Source organism: Equus asinus, chromosome 25, assembly GCF_041296235.1.
Source record: "Equus asinus isolate D_3611 breed Donkey chromosome 25, EquAss-T2T_v2, whole genome shotgun sequence".
Classification (NCBI taxonomy): Eukaryota; Metazoa; Chordata; class Mammalia; order Perissodactyla; family Equidae; genus Equus; species Equus asinus.
Window position 1 is genome coordinate 11,580,357 of NC_091814.1, and position 17,920 is coordinate 11,598,276.

At 47.9% G+C, this 17,920-nt stretch overlaps 1 protein-coding gene across 7 annotated transcripts; it reads right to left on the reverse strand.

The window, feature by feature from the left end:
- Positions 1-1,251: 1,251 nt before the first annotated feature.
- On the reverse strand, positions 1,252-17,686 carry ITGA10 (integrin subunit alpha 10). Of its 7 annotated transcripts, none has more exons than XM_014867057.3 (30): positions 17,441-17,686; positions 15,832-15,943; positions 15,528-15,637; positions 15,215-15,306; positions 14,871-14,985; positions 14,031-14,158; positions 13,715-13,863; positions 12,867-13,017; positions 12,495-12,660; positions 12,296-12,369; positions 11,910-12,054; positions 11,552-11,700; positions 11,181-11,324; positions 10,840-11,043; positions 10,412-10,542; positions 9,840-10,006; positions 9,601-9,743; positions 9,057-9,170; positions 8,772-8,857; positions 8,483-8,624; positions 8,219-8,311; positions 7,982-8,058; positions 7,738-7,827; positions 7,236-7,320; positions 6,954-7,067; positions 6,616-6,696; positions 6,351-6,464; positions 3,612-3,707; positions 3,222-3,335; positions 1,252-2,924 (listed from the first exon to the last, which is right to left on the reverse strand). In XM_014867057.3, exons 1-30 carry the CDS (start codon positions 17,490-17,492, stop codon positions 2,859-2,861), a joined length of 3,504 nt encoding a protein of 1,167 aa, XP_014722543.2. In that variant the 5' UTR covers positions 17,493-17,686; the 3' UTR covers positions 1,252-2,858. The 7 variants fall into 7 exon arrangements, 3 of the variants coding, with proteins under 3 accessions (XP_014722543.2, XP_014722544.2, XP_070353894.1); XM_014867058.3 differs by having other exon boundaries at positions 10,840-11,040; positions 17,441-17,626; XR_011498290.1 differs by lacking the exon at positions 1,252-2,924 and adding an exon at positions 4,074-4,192 and having other exon boundaries at positions 17,441-17,626.
- Positions 17,687-17,920: the final 234 nt, after the last annotated feature.

Below are 17,920 nucleotides of genomic sequence, written 5' to 3' on the forward strand. Positions count from 1 at the left end.
GGCCATCATGGACTCCTCCTGCCATAAAATAACTCACCAGCTTGCCAGAGAATGATTGTCCCTGTCTAATAGGCCAGGCAGGCCACCATTCTCAGGTTAGGCAACAGAGGCAGAGACATGGTCTCTAGAAGGCCATTGCTTAAGTGCCCATGTTCCTTGAGGGTACTAGCAGAACCCTGGGTGTCTAAAGAAATCCAATAGATTTGATTTCTACCATTAGAACCTTAAGTTAATTAGCTAATTATCACCTTAGTGGGCATGAGGGTTTATCTCAAAGGGGATGACGCACAGGATAAGATCTAGTAGGAGGAATCAATAGCACATAGAAGAAACAAATCTTCACGGTCTGTGAAGGGTCACCAGATCAGGAGTACCACCTAATGTTTCAATACCTTCATACCTTCTCACTTAGTCCTCACAACACATGGTAGCATAGATTACTTTATAGCAAAACATTTTTATAACAATAGTTACCATTTATTGAGTGCTTACTATATGCTCATTTTACTTGAATTATCTCATTTAGTCCTCACAACCCTAATAAGTTTATAGACAAGAAAGCCAAAATTAGAGAAGTTAAATCTGTCCAAGGTCAAACACATTTTAAGTGGTATAGCTTAGATTTAAACCCAAGTCTGTCTTCATTCTTTTTTTTTTTTTTTTTTTTTTGGAATATTAGCCCTGAGCTAACTACTGCCAATCCTCTTCTTTTTTCTGAGGAAGGCTGGCCCTGAGCTAACATCCGTGCCCATCTTCCTCTACTTTATACGTGGGATGCCTACCACAGCACGGCATGCCATGTGGTTGCCATGTCCGCACCCGGGATCCAAACTGGTGAACCCCAGGCCGCTGAGAAGCAGAACATGCAAACTTAACTGCTGTGCCACCGGGCCGGCTCCTGTCTTCATTCTTAATCACTGTACTATGCAGCCTCTTATTGCTATCTGAGCCTCAGGGTAGTTTTAACTTACCCAAGGCCACATAGCTAATAAATGGCAGACCTGGGATTTCAATCTAGGCCTACATGCTTTCCAAACCTACACATTTTACACTCTATGGTCACTTAAGTAGGTGAGGATTGCAGGAGGCTAGAGCACATCTCCAGTGGGAGAGTCACAGAAAACATTTCAAATGCTTCTTAACTTTGCCTTCCAGGGACTCAAGTGTACAAGGTTTCAAGTGAACCGAGAATCCACCTCTCACCATTCCTGAGCAGTCCATATCTTAGGGAACTCAAACAGAGCCAGAAGTCGTTTGACACTGAACTTTATTTGTTCCGACCATCTGATATACTGTCCACCCTACTGGGAAACGGAGACAATGCCCTCTGCAAAAGACCAGAGACACGCCAAAATACACATTGCGGCCAGGCCTCAAGAACAGCCCTGGAGGACAGTTCTGTGGCTGCTAGTCAACTGCCAGGTCAGGTCTCCTCTCTTCTCAGCTCTAAATGGGTGCTGATTCTTCAAATGACTGTGAAAGCTGCACTTTGGAGACCAATAATTGACTTTGATATCCAAAGTCTTGATTACAAAGAAACATGAGTTACCCAGCTGTTGATGAGAATCCAATTCTCTTTACTGGCCATGACCAAAAGATAGGAGTGGGGAGTCGGGGGTGGGTAAGGGAATCCAGAGAGAGAAATTAACTTGGGAATTTCCAGTAAACATAAGGTAAGGGCTGGCAAACTGATTCCATCAGAGAAGCCCTACAAGGTATAACTGGAGTTGCCCCAGAAACATGTTCCTAAGAGCTGTTTGTACTACCCAGAAACATTTTCCTAAGAGCTGTTTGTACTACACAACCAGTGCTGAGCAAGGGCTTGTTCCCCAGAGACCTCCTACCACCCCCTTTGGCTTCTTCCTTAAGGCAGACTCTACTCATTCAGACCCTATGGGCTGCTGCTTCCCAAAGCTGATAAGGTGAAAGGGTTTCCCACCATCAAGCAGCAATCCTCTCCCTTCTCTCTAGTTTCTATAAGGAGGCCCCAAAGAGGGCTCAAGAGTGAATGAGGCCTGAGAGAGGAGAAACACTGCCGGGAGTATCCAGCCTTCTCTGCTATTCCAGCTCTAGCCACCCGGGGGCCCCTGGCTCCAGAGAATCAGGCACCCGGCCCTGGCTTTGCTCCCAGGGAAGGCTTCAAGTTGAGAAACCTATGTCCAGCACGCCTGGGGCTGCTCTGTTTCACCAGCACCTGAGGGCGGGCAAGTACACCACGAAGTCTCAGGTTTCAGGGGGATGGCAGTTGCCTGTCTGAAGGCTTCTCTGTTCCTTGGAATTGTACAGAATGTCTCTTGTGGCTTTTCCTCCTCCCTCCTTTTTTCCTGTTGACTCTCCTCATCCGGCTCTCTGAATCACCAGACTCCACAGGAAAGCAGCAGATGTTGACTTTACTTCTTTGAAGCCAACATCAGCTCCCTCCTGTGGAGTGGGGCACGGGCAGGAAGGTGAGAGGCGGGGAATAGAGGATGATAACCCTCATCCTTTCCAAATTGTGAGGGAGGAGGTAGAGGGAATCTGAAAGGAGTCAGGGACCTACGCAAAAAATTCTTGATTCCTGGGGATAGGGAAGAAAGGGCCCCAAACCAGGCCTCAATGTTGGCTGTAGAACCAGGATCATGAGGAGGGAAACACAGTGTAGGAGTGTTCCCGGTTTTGGTGCCAGGCCTTCTTGTCTGAGGTAAGGCCTCCTCTCTTGCCAGCAGCATCCTCATGACTCAAAAGTCAAGTCAGGCTGCAGGTCTGGGGAGATAGTCCAGAGGCTTCTTCTTGTCCCATCTGAGCCCCCAAACCTCTGCTCTTACGTAAGTCTTTTAGAGAAGCTGCCAGGGAAGCCTTTCTAGGGCTTTATCCTACATTCATTGCTCCAATTTCTCTTCTCTTTTTTCTTCCTTGGGGATCTTCTTACGGGCAAAAAAGCCAAGCTGTAGAGGAAGAGATAAGAGTCATCACCAAACGCCCTGCCTAGGGACCTTGCCAACAGCCCTGAGACATATCCGAAGCCTTCATTTTTGCTCTGCTGCCAAAAATGAGATTCAAATTTATTTTCTTTGGCTTAGTTTAATTCGACCAACATTTGCAGAGTACAGTGAAGGAGACCCAGTCATGATACCCACAGCCTGCTTAGCTGCCCAGCACAAATCCAGTTCTCCATGCTATCATCAAGGATCCCTCAACTTGTGGGCGCCATATCCCATACTCCCCACTAAAGCAGTGCTTACCTTCCAAAGGCAGAAGACAAGGAGAGCAAGCAGGAGCAGCCCTCCCAGGACACTACCAATGAGGATCCACAGGGAGATGAGGACAGGGCGGGTCTGAATCACCTCCAGGAGGCTCTGTATGGGGATTAGAGTTATTTTTTACTGGCACCCTTTCACCCAGCTAGGCTCTCCCCACATTATAGCAAAGCCAGCCTCAAAATGAAAGAACAAAAGAAAAGAAACTGAAGCAAGAATGGAGGCAGTGGGACCACTGCATCCTGATTTAGCGCTTCTGAGTTACTAGCTGTTGCCTAGTGAAGATGTCTCAGTTCTGAAAAAGCCCACAGGTGCCCTTACCCCATCCCCACCCTTATTAGTTTCACAGTTCTCAAACTCAGTCTCCAGCCCTACCTCACTCCAACGGGAGGCTTCAGTCAGCTGTAGGACACTGCCCTCCTCAGTTCCCAGCTCAAAGGTGCTCACCACTGTCAAAGATTTGAATTTGGCCTGTGGACAAGTGGATGGCAAGACATTTAAAGTGAGCCATCATAAGGGAAACAACAGAAAAGAGAAACAAATGAGACTACATCAAACTAAAAAGCTTGTGCACAGCAAAGGAAACCATCAACAAAACAAAAAGACAAGCTAACAACTGGGAGAAGATATTTGCAAACCATCTATCAGATAAGGGGTTAACATCCAAAATATACAAAGAACTCATACATCTCAACAACAAAAAGCTAACAACCCAACTAAAAAGTGGGCAAAAGATCTGAACAGACATTTCTTCAAAGAAGATATACACATGGCCAACAGACACATGAAAAGATGTTCAACATCATTAACTATCAGGGAAATGCAAATCAAAATTACAATGAGAGGGCCGGCCCGGTGGCACAGTGGTTAAGTTCGCATGTTCCGCTTCTCGGCAGCCCAGAGTTCGCTGGTTCGGATCCCGGGTGCGGACATGGCACCACTTGGCAAAAGCCATGCTGTGGTAGGTATCCCATGTATAAAGTAGAGGAAGATGGGCACAGATGTTAGCTCAGGGCCAGGCTTCCTCAGCGAAAAGAGGAGGATTGGCAGTAGTTAGCTCAGGGCTAATCTTCCTCAAAAACAAAAAAAATAAAACTACAATGAGGTACCGCGTCAGAATGGCCATAATTAACAAGACTGGAAACAATAAGTGTTGGAGAGGATGTGGAGAGAAGGCAACCCTCATACACTGCTGGTGGGAGTGCAAACTGGTGCAGCCACTATAGAAAACAGTATGGAGGGAATTTACTCAGAAAATTAGGAAAAGATCTATCATATGATCCAGGTATTCCACTGCTGGATATTTATCCAAAGAACTTGAAAACACAAATGCATAAAGATACATGCACTCCTATGTTCATCACAGCATTATTCACAATACCCAACACTTGGAAGCAACCTAGGTGCCCATCAAGCAATGAATGGATAAAGAAGATGTGTTATATATACACAATGGAATACTACTCAGCCATAAGAAATGATGAAATCCGGCCATCTGTGACAACATGAATGGACCTTGAGGGTATTATGCTAAGTGAAACAAGTCAGAGGGAGAAAGTCAAATACCATATGCTCTCACTCATAAGTAGAAGACTAAAACAAAGACAAACACAGAGCAACAGAGATTGGATTAGTGGTCACCAGAGGGGAGGGGCAGGGGAGGAAGGAGAAAGGGGTGATTAAGCACGTGTGTGGGGATGGATTATAATTGGTCTTTGGGTGGTGAACATGATGTAATTTACACATAATTCGAAATATATTACGATGTACACCTGAAAGTTATATGATGTTATAAACCAATGTTACTGCAATAAAACATAAATTAAAAAAATAATAAAGTGAGCCATCATCAGGTGGTACAGCTCTTTGAGGCCCAATAGCAAAGATGAAGCTGAGAGGCACAACTTCTAGGACCCTCAAGACCAGAAGAAAAGGTTGGAGACTAATGGGGAAAGAGAGGAAGAGTAATAGATGGAAAGCCTCTGGCCCTTCGTATATGCTGTTTGCTCTACCTGAAATATATTCAACTCCCCTTTCTTTGGATAACCCCTACCCCTCATTTAGGTTGAAGTTTAGATGTCATCCCCTCTGGGAATTAGGGAGGTGTTTCCTCCTAACCCCACCATTCTGGATCAGATTAGAACGTTCTATTTATTTCTCTACCTTTCACCACTGAGGTGAGAAATCCTTGAGGTCAAGGGCTATGTCTTACTAATTTATGTGTCCCTCGTGCCTGGTGCCTAGCACAATGCCAAGTACATAGTGGTTTCTCAATAAATCTTTGTTGAAAGAATAAATGAATAAAAAAAGAGATACCAAAGAGAGATAAAGAGAACCAGACTTAGAAAGGGATGGTTGGTCAGATTTAACTTCCCTAACACATATGCCTACATCCCAAGGATCTTATGTTATTCAAAGTAGATGGTACACAGTAAAGCACAATATAAACCCCTAATACTAAATAGCTGTCATAATTAGGATGTAATTTCCCCGCTCAGGAACTCACAAACTCCTGACTATCTATCATATTAAGTCCAATTTCATCTCCCTAGCTTTAGAGAATTTTCATAATCTAGATCCTCTCAACTACACAATCTTACTTCCCACTAACCTCCAATACATACACTGCATGTAATATCAACTATTTATTCATTCATTTAACAAAAATGTATTAAGTCACTACAATGAGTTAGGCATGGTGCTAAATGTTGGGGATATTCTCCTCAGTGTCTACCTAATACAGAGCCTCTTATATATAGTAGGCACTTGGATTATTCATTGATTGAATTTACGTATGCTATAAATGTTAATTGATTATTGATACAGCACTAAGGGATGATAAATGGAGGAAAATACAAGGATAATAACTAGTTTTTAATGAGTCTATCTCACCATTCATTTATTCTTTACAACAACCCCATAAAGTAGATATTCTCTTCCTTGTTTTAGAGATGAGGTGAAAGAAGCTTAAAGAGATAAAACAACTTGCTCAAGGTCCAACAGCTAGTAGGAGACAAAGCCAGAATTTTAACATGGGTCTGTCTACCTCCAAAGCCTATGCTAAAGTTCCAGATAGGAGCAGAAGGGGAGAGTAGTAGAAAAGAAAAGATTTACCCTCCGGAAAAATTCATTATGAACCAGCCTTAGTAGTCCAACAGAGACCTCGGTCCCCTTTGCCAGCCGCCCAAGGTGGCACCTCACAACTTGACACCGAGTATTGCTCCCATTCTACCAAAAGAGAAAGAAAGATGAAGACCCTGAGATGGAAAGATCCTGGCCTCCCCACTCCAGGCTCTGGTCCCAACCCCAAGGCTCCAAATTCTACTGCCCCCACCCCTGCATCCCACTCTGGACACCTTCACCTTCTTGTGACTCATACCAGTCTGCTTGTGTGCTGAAGTTCCTCTGGATGCAAAGGGGGTCCTGGAGGCTCAGTTAGGTTGTGCACTGTGCAGCTTGCCTAGAGGAATATTCAACTTAAGGGACCTTCTCGATGGTGAGAGGCTAGCCACTCCAGGCTGAGCAGGAGCATACTCCCTACACTCTTGTAGTTCTTCTCTGGGTAATCCCTTTCTTTCTTCTAAAAGAAGCCACATATGTAAAAGAAAGGTCCCCCAGGGGAAGGAGCCCTGAGAGCAGTGATCCAGCAGATAGGGAGCTGGGTGAGTCTACCAGATCAAGGTGGCAGGGTTCCACATACCCCTAGCCCAGACTCACATTGTTACTGATGACTTGAGACAGTGACAGGAAGTAATTGCCCCCATGGGCCACAGCTGGAAGGAGGGCTGAGATGATGAGGCCGCTGATCACATAGCAGCCCAGGTTCTGAACCTAAGAGGCAGATTGGAATAGGAAGAGGTGGGAGACAAAAGAAGACTCTTCCTCATCTATTCCCCTTTATCCTGGATACCACTGAAATCTAAAAGAGACTCTTCCCATCCTTTTTCCAGGACTCCTCTCCCTCCCCTTGCTCATGCCAAGGCCCCTCTAGCTTCTCACCCTAAGAGTAGTTTTGAATTCGGGGCCAGGACCCACTGGAAGGGTCCCATATGGGTGAACCTCATAGCGGTGTAGAGTAGACTCACTGCGTGAACACCAAGTCAGGAAGTACATGGTCACAGCCATGACATAGACCCAGGGACACAAGATCAGCACACAGACATGGATTCAGGGAAGGCAGAGCCAGCACATGGATAGAAATGGGACATGACATAGACTCAGTACAAACTTTATGGCCACATCCCATATCCCTTCACCCCAGCTCCAATCCCCAGGGCCCAGCAAAGCCCTCTACCTAGGATGTATAGGTATACCTATGCATAGGAAAGTAAGATGTTTAAAAGAGAAGGTTCAACATGAGTGGGACTGAGGGCAAAAAGATGAAGCAGCCCCAAGGGTTTGAGTTTTGGGGAAGACTGAAGCACTTGGAGGGAGAGGAAGGAAACATAAGGAGTATGAGTCTAGGGTCAGAACAGGGTCCCAGCAAGGAGCTGAGCCATACCTAGAGAATAGGAGGTGAGGCTCATATTGGATGTAGGCTGAAGTCTGGGCTGTGTTGTCTTGAAGGGTCCCATTTCTCTCCAGGCTGTTGCTGTGGGGTCAGAGAGAGAGGCTCACATCCCAGCCCTGTCTCAATCACCCCTCTCTGGAGTAGAGGAGTCAATACTGTATACAATCCATCCCCATCCCCTTTCCCACCAAGACCCAAAAGGAGAGGGCTGGGAGTAAGTTCCCTTTTTTCTCACCTCGTGGCAGTCAGCCTCACAAGGACCTGGCTTAGGAGGGAGGAGCAGCTAAACTCAAACTCTAGCTGAAAAGTCACCTAAGGGTAGGAGACATGGGGTCATGGTAGATTCCTCTTCATGGGGCAACTACAGTGGAACAGGAGCCCTATGTGTGCCTTCTTCCCTAAACTCCCAGGCCCCACAGATTCCAGCCCCTGCTCTCTCAGAGCCCCTTTCTCATTCTGGGCCCCAACTTACCTTGGCTCCAGTCTGAAAGACAGGATGCCCCACACTGCAGAGCCGGGCATGAGAGGAAGGAGCTGTACATTCCACCTTCACTGGGCTGTCCCTCTGAGAGCAGAGGAATGGGGGTGGAGGCTGGAGCTAGGGCTGCAACTGCTCTCCTGCCCATAGCCTTTAAACACTGAGCCTTTCTCTAGAACCCCTCGCAGGGGAGGCCAATACCCCCTCTTCTTCTTCCTCCTTCCTTGACTCATCCCAAATCCCCTCCCCTAAGGGCACCTGAGGAGTGAAACTGGCCAGGTGGAGGTTTCTAGAGAAGCTGAGACTCAGGCTAGTGTTGTACGCATTTTCCTTTCTGTTCTCCAGAGCTGCTGACACCAGCACTTTCTGCCGACCGCCTCGAACCATGAACGGGTCCTTCCTAGGAGTGGTGGATAAGGGAGAGCCCAGGAGTTGAAGGGGTGCCAAAAGCCTCACTTCTGTTTTCCTGAGCAAGAGACAACCCTCCAAGTCCCTTCCAGTCTGTCTAAGGTGTCACCCTGGTTTGGCCAGTTCATGTCCATCCCACCTGGAGCCTCTGATGTCCATATTAACCCGAAGCACCAGGTCTGTGATACATTCATTATCAGGGCCACAATCCTTCGAGAAAGGCACCTAGAGGAAAGAGAAGGGGCTGAGGGTGAGAGGAATGCAAGGAGAAAGGAATAGAATTAAGGGAAAAGTGAAAAGAGAAGAGTGGGTGCTCAGGCCAGATTTCACCAGGATCTCATGTCTCCTCCTTCCCCTTCCTCTTGAATTCATTGAGAAGGACAGTGTGGGACCCAGTGGCAGAGCAGGGTTTGGCACTGCTGACCAGCTTTTGTATGGAGGTAAATGAGGCCTCATCCAGCACAGGTCCTGGCTTTGTGGTGTTGTCCAAAGCAAAAGTCACAGTCAAAGCCACTGGCCGGAGGTAATCTGATGTATCCTGAGGGAAACCAGAGTCAAGGATCATGGGGACCCAGGGTTAAGGGTACAACCCAGGCCCCTGGCAGAACGTGATAATTACAGTGATCATTTACTGGGCACTTTCTGTGTGCTGCACACTGTCCTAAGGTTTTATCAATAAAATTACATTTAATTCCAATACAACTTCAATGACGTAGTAATTACTACTATTATCCCCTCTTTGCAGGCAAGGAAACTGAGGTTTGCAGGTTATATGTGACTTGCCAGAGTTCACAGGTGGTAAGAGGCAGAGCTGAGATTCAAACCCAGATCAGCCTGACTCCAAAGTCTGAACTTTCTCACTTTCCTGGCTTCAGCTTTCTTGCCCATCCAGCAGAAATTCCCTCTCTGATCCAGCCTTCCCCTCACTCCCAGCCCCTGATGCAAAGCAGTTCCTGTCCCCTCCTCACCAGCACATGGAAGTGCAGCTGCTCACAAGTGACATTCCCCACACTGAGCCGGAGCCTCCGAGAAGACAGCCTCTGGCCAGAGCCATCAAACGCTGCACGTGCCCCAGCTGTCCACTCATCCAGTGATGCTGTGAACCGCATATCTGAATGGGGCAGGCATGATTGAGGGTGGAGAGGGGTCCAGAGACCAAGGCAGGCAAGGAGTTGAGAGTTGCTTACGATGCACTCTAGTCACTTACAAAATCGGCGATCCCAGTGGCCAGGAGTGTGGGAGGTCACTTGGAAGCAAAGGGCTGCAGATAGGCAAGCTGCCTCCTGGCCTCGACGCCTGCAGTCCCTCTGAACCACACTGATGGCTGGTGGGGTCACATCTAGTGTAGGGGCCAGGTGGACAATGGGCCGCGAGCTGGGAACAGGGTGGGAAAGAAATTCTAACAGTAGGAGAAAAGCCCTTTGAGAAAGGCAGTTCCCAGTGTTTGCCTCCCTGAGGTCAAAGGAAAGAATGAGGGGCTAGATGCCCTTGTGTCAAGCTCCCCTGGACCTTCTGACAAAAGTAAGATAATAGCTAACATTTAATAAGCACTTGCCATGTGCTAGGCACTGTGTTAAGATCTTTACATGGATTATCACATTTAATCCTTACAACAAGCCAGTAAGGTAGTTACTACTATAATCTCCATTTTATAAATTAGGAAACTGAGGCACAGAGTAAGTTGATCAAAAAATCCAAATCTAAGTCTGTGACTCCAAGGCCCTTGCTTTTAACAGCTATGCTATGCTGTCGATTGCTACCTGAGCTGGGACCACTCACCTGAGCAGGATGGCTGCCCCTTGGGCACCCACAGCCACATCTACCAGGTCATCTCCATCCAGATCTAGCCGGCCATCTACACTTCGGCCAAAGTAGCTAAGGGTCTGTGGCATGGAGATCGCAGCAATCCGCTGAGAGGAAGAGAGGGGAGACTGAGCAGGGACACACACGCCTGGTTTCCCAGACCTCCCACCTAGCTCTTTCTAATTCTCCCATTAGGCATGGGAAGGAATAAGAGAAACTTGCTTGCGTTCAGGAGTCTATAGTACAGCAACCTGTATCCTACCCACCACCTCACTTTTCGCCTACTGATTAAAAAGCACTTGTTCAGTTTGGGTCTCAAGACCAGGGGACCATTGATAAGCAAAGGGCACACCTCCCTTCCCCTTCTTCCTACTATGCCCCTGCTTTTTCTGGGCACTCCTGACCTGGGCAGGACGGGGCTTGACTCCACTCTGAGTTCCATGATATAGGTACAGTGCTCCATGGTGCCCATCCTCCAGGGGGGCCCCCACAGCCACATCAGCAAAACCATCTTGGTTCAGATCAGGAAGGGCACCCATGGCAAAGCCAAACCGAGCATCTTGGGGGGGCTCTGGCTGAAGTGTTCCCTGGAGTGTCAGCAAGGACTGCTGGTGGAAGTGGGGAGAAGACAGAAGATGCTGATCTCACAGTTCCCAACCTCTCAGCCAGCCCTCAAATGTATGTGCCTCCCCTCCCTCCCTCTACCTTCTACAAACAAGTTCTAGAGGATCCCAGCAAGACTTACCTGGCCCACTAGATACACATAAACACGTCCTGTCTCTTTGTTCTGGGGCCCCAGGAACATGGGGGCAGCCACAAGTAAGACATCAGTTGTTCCATCCCCATCCATATCCAATGGGCAGAGCTCACTGCCAAAGTACGAGCCAATCTGGGGAGTGGTGTGTAGTAGTGACCCCAGAGAAAAGAGAAGGTGATTGTGGACAAGTGGGAAGCACCCACCAGCCTGCCAATCTGGACCTCACACCCTTGACGGACGCCGCCAATAGGAATTCAGCACAGACTTTTCAGGCCCCTCTCTTGCCCCTTCACCCTCTTGCCCCACAGCCTGGAGGTCCCTCAGGATCCAAGAATCCCACTCTCCCTTGGATGCCATACCTGCTCCCCCTGTAGGCTCTGGGCGACCCTCATAGCCCCATCTTTCTTAAGCTGGAAGGCGATGACCTTTCCTCGATGTCTAAACCGAGGAGCCCCTGAGAGAAAGAAGCGGCGTCCGCCCCGCAAGAGCATGGAGGAAACAGAGTAACCTAGAAGTGGGCAAGGAATCAGAGGTAAAAGGGAAAGAAGATGGGGTCAGTGGAAGAGTTCCCTAAAGGCACAGAAGGAGGTCCCAAGGAAAGTTGCAGGAGATTAGTGAGAAACTACATGAGTTAAGAGAGAGTACCTCATCCCCTCTACTGGGGAAGCATTTCCCCCACTCCCACCCCCTAATCCTCTGCAACTCTCCGCTACTCACCCAGGTAGGCAGCATGGTTCTGCAATGCAGGGGGGAACTCATCCTCCAGGGCCGTTCGTGAGGGAAAAATGCGGTGACCTTCTTCAAGCCATAGCACTGAGCCCCCCCAGTCATAGGCCCCTACCATACCAAAGAGAATCCCATCCTGTAGGGCAGAACCAGATGGGATCACTGAAAAGAAAGTGGAGAATAAGGAGAAAACATCTCTAGGAATGAGAGGGTCACTGAGGATATGCTGGGGTCAGTTGGAAAGGCATGGGAAGGTCAGCATGGACATTAGTTAAAGGAGGAATCTAGAGAAGCCCTGGGGTTGAAGTTGTCTGAGTCAGATGTTGGAAGGAGTCAGAGGTTGAAAGAGGTCACGGAGGGGTCAGATTCTGTCCAACCTTTAGTTGATGAGTAGAAAAACCAATCTGAGACATTTCCAGCCCAAAGGAGCTTTCATTTTCTCCATGGGACCCTTGAGCATGAGAAAATATCAAGGCTATAATAGGGAAGACAGTTCCCCCTTTGACCTACTGAACTCACTCCAGAACCCCACCTGCACTTCCTTCTACCCTCCAATTTCTCCAGGGTAATCATTACCCTCAAGGCCAAAAATCCGGTCTCCTAGTGCATCCACAATGTCAGTCAATGCAGCTTCATCTGTAACATTGAAGAAGAATCTCTCATCTGGATCACTGGCAATGGCTCTGATTTCCCGCAGGAAAGAACTTGGGTCTCGCTGCCGCCGGAGGTAGTGACCAAGGACCTAGTATCAGGAGATCAAGGTGGGGTCTGTTAGCTGTGTGGAGTGAGATGTCAGAACTGGTACAGAACACAGCCAACTAAAGTGAAGGAAAGGAAATATGGCTGACTTCTGGGAAGCAGTTAATGCTCATTTCCCTGAGGTTCCCACTCCTCAATGTCACAGTCCCCACCCCCTTCCATCTTTCCAGATCCAGGGTAGATTCTCACTGCAATCCCATAGCGTGTCACTCTTCCAGCCTCACAGGCCTTTAGTGCTGTGGGAAGCTCCTCTCCATCATGTGATTCTCCATCAGTGACAACCACCAGTAGCCTGGCAGCCTCTGGTCGGCCCCCATGGGACTGACTGAATCCTTCTGTGCTGAGAAAAGAGAGAAAGGAGTGAGATGTGACCAAATGTATGCAGATACATGCACACGCACACGCACACACACACGCACACACAGGACTCAACACTGTCAGCAGTTCACTGAGGTCAGACATCTTGCCTTTTTAGTCCGTCTCCCCAACAGTGTCTAGCATGGACACTGGCATACAGTAAGAGCTCAAGTGTTTGAATGTCATAGAACATAGAGAGTGGCAAATAACTATAAATAAGTAGCAAATAAGTATAAAATCCATTCATTTATAGTCTTATTCAGCAAATATTACATTTGGGAGGATAAATATTAAGGGAATGTAGAACAAAGGAGAATGACCAGGTCAGGGGAGTCTTCCTAGAGATAAGTTTTGAATCACATTTGGAAAGTAGGCTAGGACATGAGTGGTGGAAAGCCTGAGTACCAAGATCAAAGTGGGAATGAAGCAATAGAGAGTTCTGTCTGCAGAGATAAATAAAACAGAAATATGGAGAGACACAGACATAGATTCTTTGTGGAAATGCATTGAGAGAGAGTGCAATGACAGCCAACTTAGTATTCCCCGACCCACCTTTAGTTTGGACACAAAGATAAGGAAGCAACACATCTTGGGATGTAAACACTGTACTCCAAACCCTCCCATAACCCTTCTAGGTCCTCCTCACTCAGGCCTCCCACACTCCCCTCCCAATGCCTCACCAGGCCACCATTATTGCTTGGGCAGTCTTTGTTTCTCGTCCCTCCCGCCGACTCAGGTTCCTTGCTGCTCTCACCACTTCTTCCTTGGTTCGGAAATCTCCCAGGGACCACTCATGTACAGGGCTCTCCCCATACTGTACCAGTCCCACCTGAGAATAAAGTGTGCATTCAAATGGAAGGTGTGGTTGTAGGGGGAGAAGAAAATATTTAAAGGAGGGGAGAAGAGCACCAGGATACTACTGAAGACACTACCTACATTTATCTCCTCTCTCTCTGTCTCTTCCCCTCCAAGCCCACCCATATTGCCTTCTCTTACCTGTATTTGCTCTGGGTCAATAAACAGTCTCCCTACCAGTCTTCGTAGGAAAGTCCGAACTTCAGACCAGGGATAGATGCTGTTGGACCCATCCAAGACGATGACAACATCCATGTATGTGGGGCAGCCTAGGAGGAGGGTATGGAGATGGGGAACAGAGGAGTATAAGAATACTGGGCATGGGGGCAATAAGGGAAGAGGTCACAGGACAGCACATTCAATTCTAACATTTATTAGGGACTTCTGACATATAAAGAAGGTAGTGTGCCAGACCCTGGGTAAATATAGAAATGAATAAAAGAGGATATGGGCATACATACAACTTACTGAAAAAAACAAAGAAAAAGGAATTAAGCACTAGGCAGAAACAATACCAGTCTATGCTGTGGGAGGACAAGAGAGGGTCAGTTCTGATGGTAGGCAATCAAAGGAGGCAGCAACTGAGAAGATACTGAGGACTGAAGATGTTTGAGGAGAGGAGAATACAAGGAAAGGTATTTGGGGGGAGAATGGTTTAAACAAAAGGAGATGGAGGTATAAAAATAGATGACACATAGGAGAATGTTAAGGTGAATGCTATGGGCAAGGTGCAGGGTGTGGAGGGATATAGTGAGAATTGAGTTTTTGAAGTTGGTTAGATCAGTTCATGGAGTCTTGATCCCCTGGTAAAGAGTCTGAATACTAATCTGTTAGTAAACCTGGAGATTTTGCAGGCATATTAGGTAGCAATGAAGATAGCCATGCAGGCCCCCTGTCAAGCATCATACCCTGTTGCCCCATTTTTTCCCACCCTGCACCCCATTCTGGGGACTGAGTCCTCAGTCCTTTCCTCTGGCTCACGTTGTGCGGTGGGTGCCAGGCTTCCCTGCAGCTGGAAAGAAGCATCTACACGGGCACATATCCCAGAACTGAAGACAGAGGAGCCGCAAGCACGAGACCAGAGAGGGGCACAAGCCTATGAATGGGTGGGGGGAATAGTTATTCCTAGGCTTGGGAGGGAATATGCTCACCCTCAGAATATGCTCCTGGTCAAAGGAGGCATTGAGACCACTCCCTGAGATTCCTCTCCTTGCTTTCTAAGGTTTTAACTCCTTGACCCCCCAACAAACACCAATTACCCTTCTATACTGCTATTTTCTCTGCCACGAACTTTCAGGGACCCCGCCCCCCTTTCCTTAGCTTACCATGAATCCCCCATCACCATCTGTCTCTAGTAGAGACATCCCCAGGTGCATATTCACAGCAGGACGAGATGAATTTCCCAGTGGATAGTCACCTGGGTTGGGGGGAGGGAGGAGGGAAAGAACGAGATCATGGGGCCACAGATGATGGGGTGCTTAAGTTCAGGGTGATTTTGGAAGAGGATGAGAAGAGATCAGGATCAAGTCAGGGATGGGCAGTGTGTGAGATAGAGGGGTGACGAAGGTGAGCAAAGGGGTCAAAGCTACTAGTACCTCAAGGTTAGGGGTTAAGAGGAAGAATGAGGCATCTTCTTACCCAAGTGGCCCTTGGCACATGGGGCATTGTGGGAGCCCCCTACAGGGCAGCGATAAATGTCCCCCCTTCGGTTGCCTGAAGGCCCATCCCAGGGGGCACCCACCAGCATCCTAGGAGGAGGACATGAATATAAGCATAGTGTGAATATGACCCTTGAGATAGGCCAGAGGGGAAGCACATGGAGGTGGCAAGTCTAGAGTCCCAGCCACTTTCAAAAGACCAGATTAGATTCCCATCTACCGTGCCTCCCCTTTAACAGCTCTATCACAGTCCCAATCCCACAGCCCTCTGGCTTCCTCCTCACCATCGTCGTCCACCTCCAACATGTTGTAAGACACTGTATCCAAATTCAGCCGTGGGTGGCCCTGGGAATAGGCGTGGGCGATGCACATCCAGGTTAAAGGGGAAACAGAGACCTGGGGGGCCAGGACCGTAAGGTTAGCAAGAAGCAGTCAAAGAAGCTAATGAATGCCTACAGAAGCACAAGAGAGAAGCCACGAAGGAAACATTTTCATCTCAGTCTATCTCCCTACTTCTTACTCATAAACTGTCCTGGCCTCTGTCAATGTCATGTACTCAGAGATCCAAGTGAAGATGATCTCCTTCCTGTGTTTGGGTCCAGACGTCTAACTGTGGTCCTTTGCCATGCCAGTGCACAGCTGTATTTTCACTCCCACCTCTGAAATCTCATTTACAGACATGTCTGGAAGGGTCAAGTTCCTCTTTTCCACATCATTCCTCCTACACATCCTCCTCCACAAGCTGTGAGAGTCAAAAGATGGAGAATGCCTTGCTGCAGCCCCAGAACAACTACTTCCAAACTCTCCCCAAACTCAGGACCACGGGGAGATCAAGAGGAGGCTAGGGAGCACTGCATGTCTGGGTCTCCTTCTCTTTCTACCTCTTCTTGACTCCCAGTGTCATTGTTAGACTCACTGTCTTTCTCCAATGTCTAGGTCTCTTGTTGATTCCAGCCCTGGAAACCTCAGTGGTAATTAACTGGGTGGGGCCCCTTGCCTGCCCAAACATATGGTTTGCCATCCATCCTTACCAAGGGTCCCGTCACCCCAAAGTTTTCCACAACCGACTTCCTTTCTAACTCACCCACCCTCCCAACTGCCCCCTGCCTACCTGCAGTTCTTCTTTATCTCTCAGCCCAATTCAAAGACCCCCCAATCATGTCCTGGCTGATTCTTCCCTCCCAACCCCAATCCCTTTAAAATCAGAGCTGGTATTTTAGGAAGAGAAGATTACAGGGCACTGATGAGAAAAAATTCCAGGCCTCTTGTCCCTCCCATGGTTTTTTCCCTGACTGTGCCTTGCTCCCGCCTTTCAAGCAGCCCCCTCTTGGGCCACTGCCACCAATGACTATAGCTCTGTCTCAAACCATGCTCATTTTCAGAAAGGTATTTTGTATGTGAGCCTTTTTGCATCCAGGAAACTGGCAGGGCTGTATAACCAGGAGCTGTAGTTCATTGCTTAGATAAACCCAGAGTTCTGACCACACAGTTAGTTAATTACGCCTCAAGACCCAGAGACCACCAAGGGTAGGGAGAAGTAGGGAGGGGGATAATAGGAATCAGACTAGCCATGTGGAAGGTCATATCATGTTTCTTTTTTGGTCCCCTCACTCCTCCAGGGCTTAGGACAAGGGTGGTAAATAATTTAATACAAATCTTACACAAGGCCCTGCCAGTCTCAACATTGAAGCAGTCATAAGTTGGGCATAAGAATGCAATCAGGCCACCCCACGTACCCGCCCCCCCCCCAACACGCATGCACACACTAGAAATGTAGAATCAGTATTAACCTCTTACCCTAATTCCCAAAGAATTTTAACCCTAACGTCCCAATGCCAAACAATACAAACATCTTCCATTCCCACCAGAAACCAAGAAGTTAACCTCCCTCACCTGTCAGGAACATCAGGAGCAAGAACAGGTGAGGGATGAGGGGGAGCTCCATGCTTGGGTGTTCTCTGTCCGTATGAGAAGTCCTCTGTCCATATGAGAAGTCCTCTGTGCTCTGTCCCTCTCCTTTTCTGTTTTCTTTACTTTCCCTCCCATCCTGCCCCCTCCCACTGGCAGCTAAAAATAAAGTTGGAAGGAATGGGAGGAGTGATGGTGGGGAACTGTGGGGAGCCCCAGACCAAGGAAAGGAGGACTGACGATCTTAGCCTACTTCTGTGCCTTGGTGCTGCCCCCTGGAGGCATTATCTCAATTTCCAAAGAGAACACAATTGTTCACCCTTTCTGCAGTTTCTCTCTTCCTTTCTCTCTGTCCTTTGCTGTTGCCAGGCAATAACGCTTTCCTTGGGTGTGGAACAGAAGGTAGGAGTGGGAGATAGATCCTTTTAACTTTCTAACCTTATTTATCTCAACCTGGGATATGGA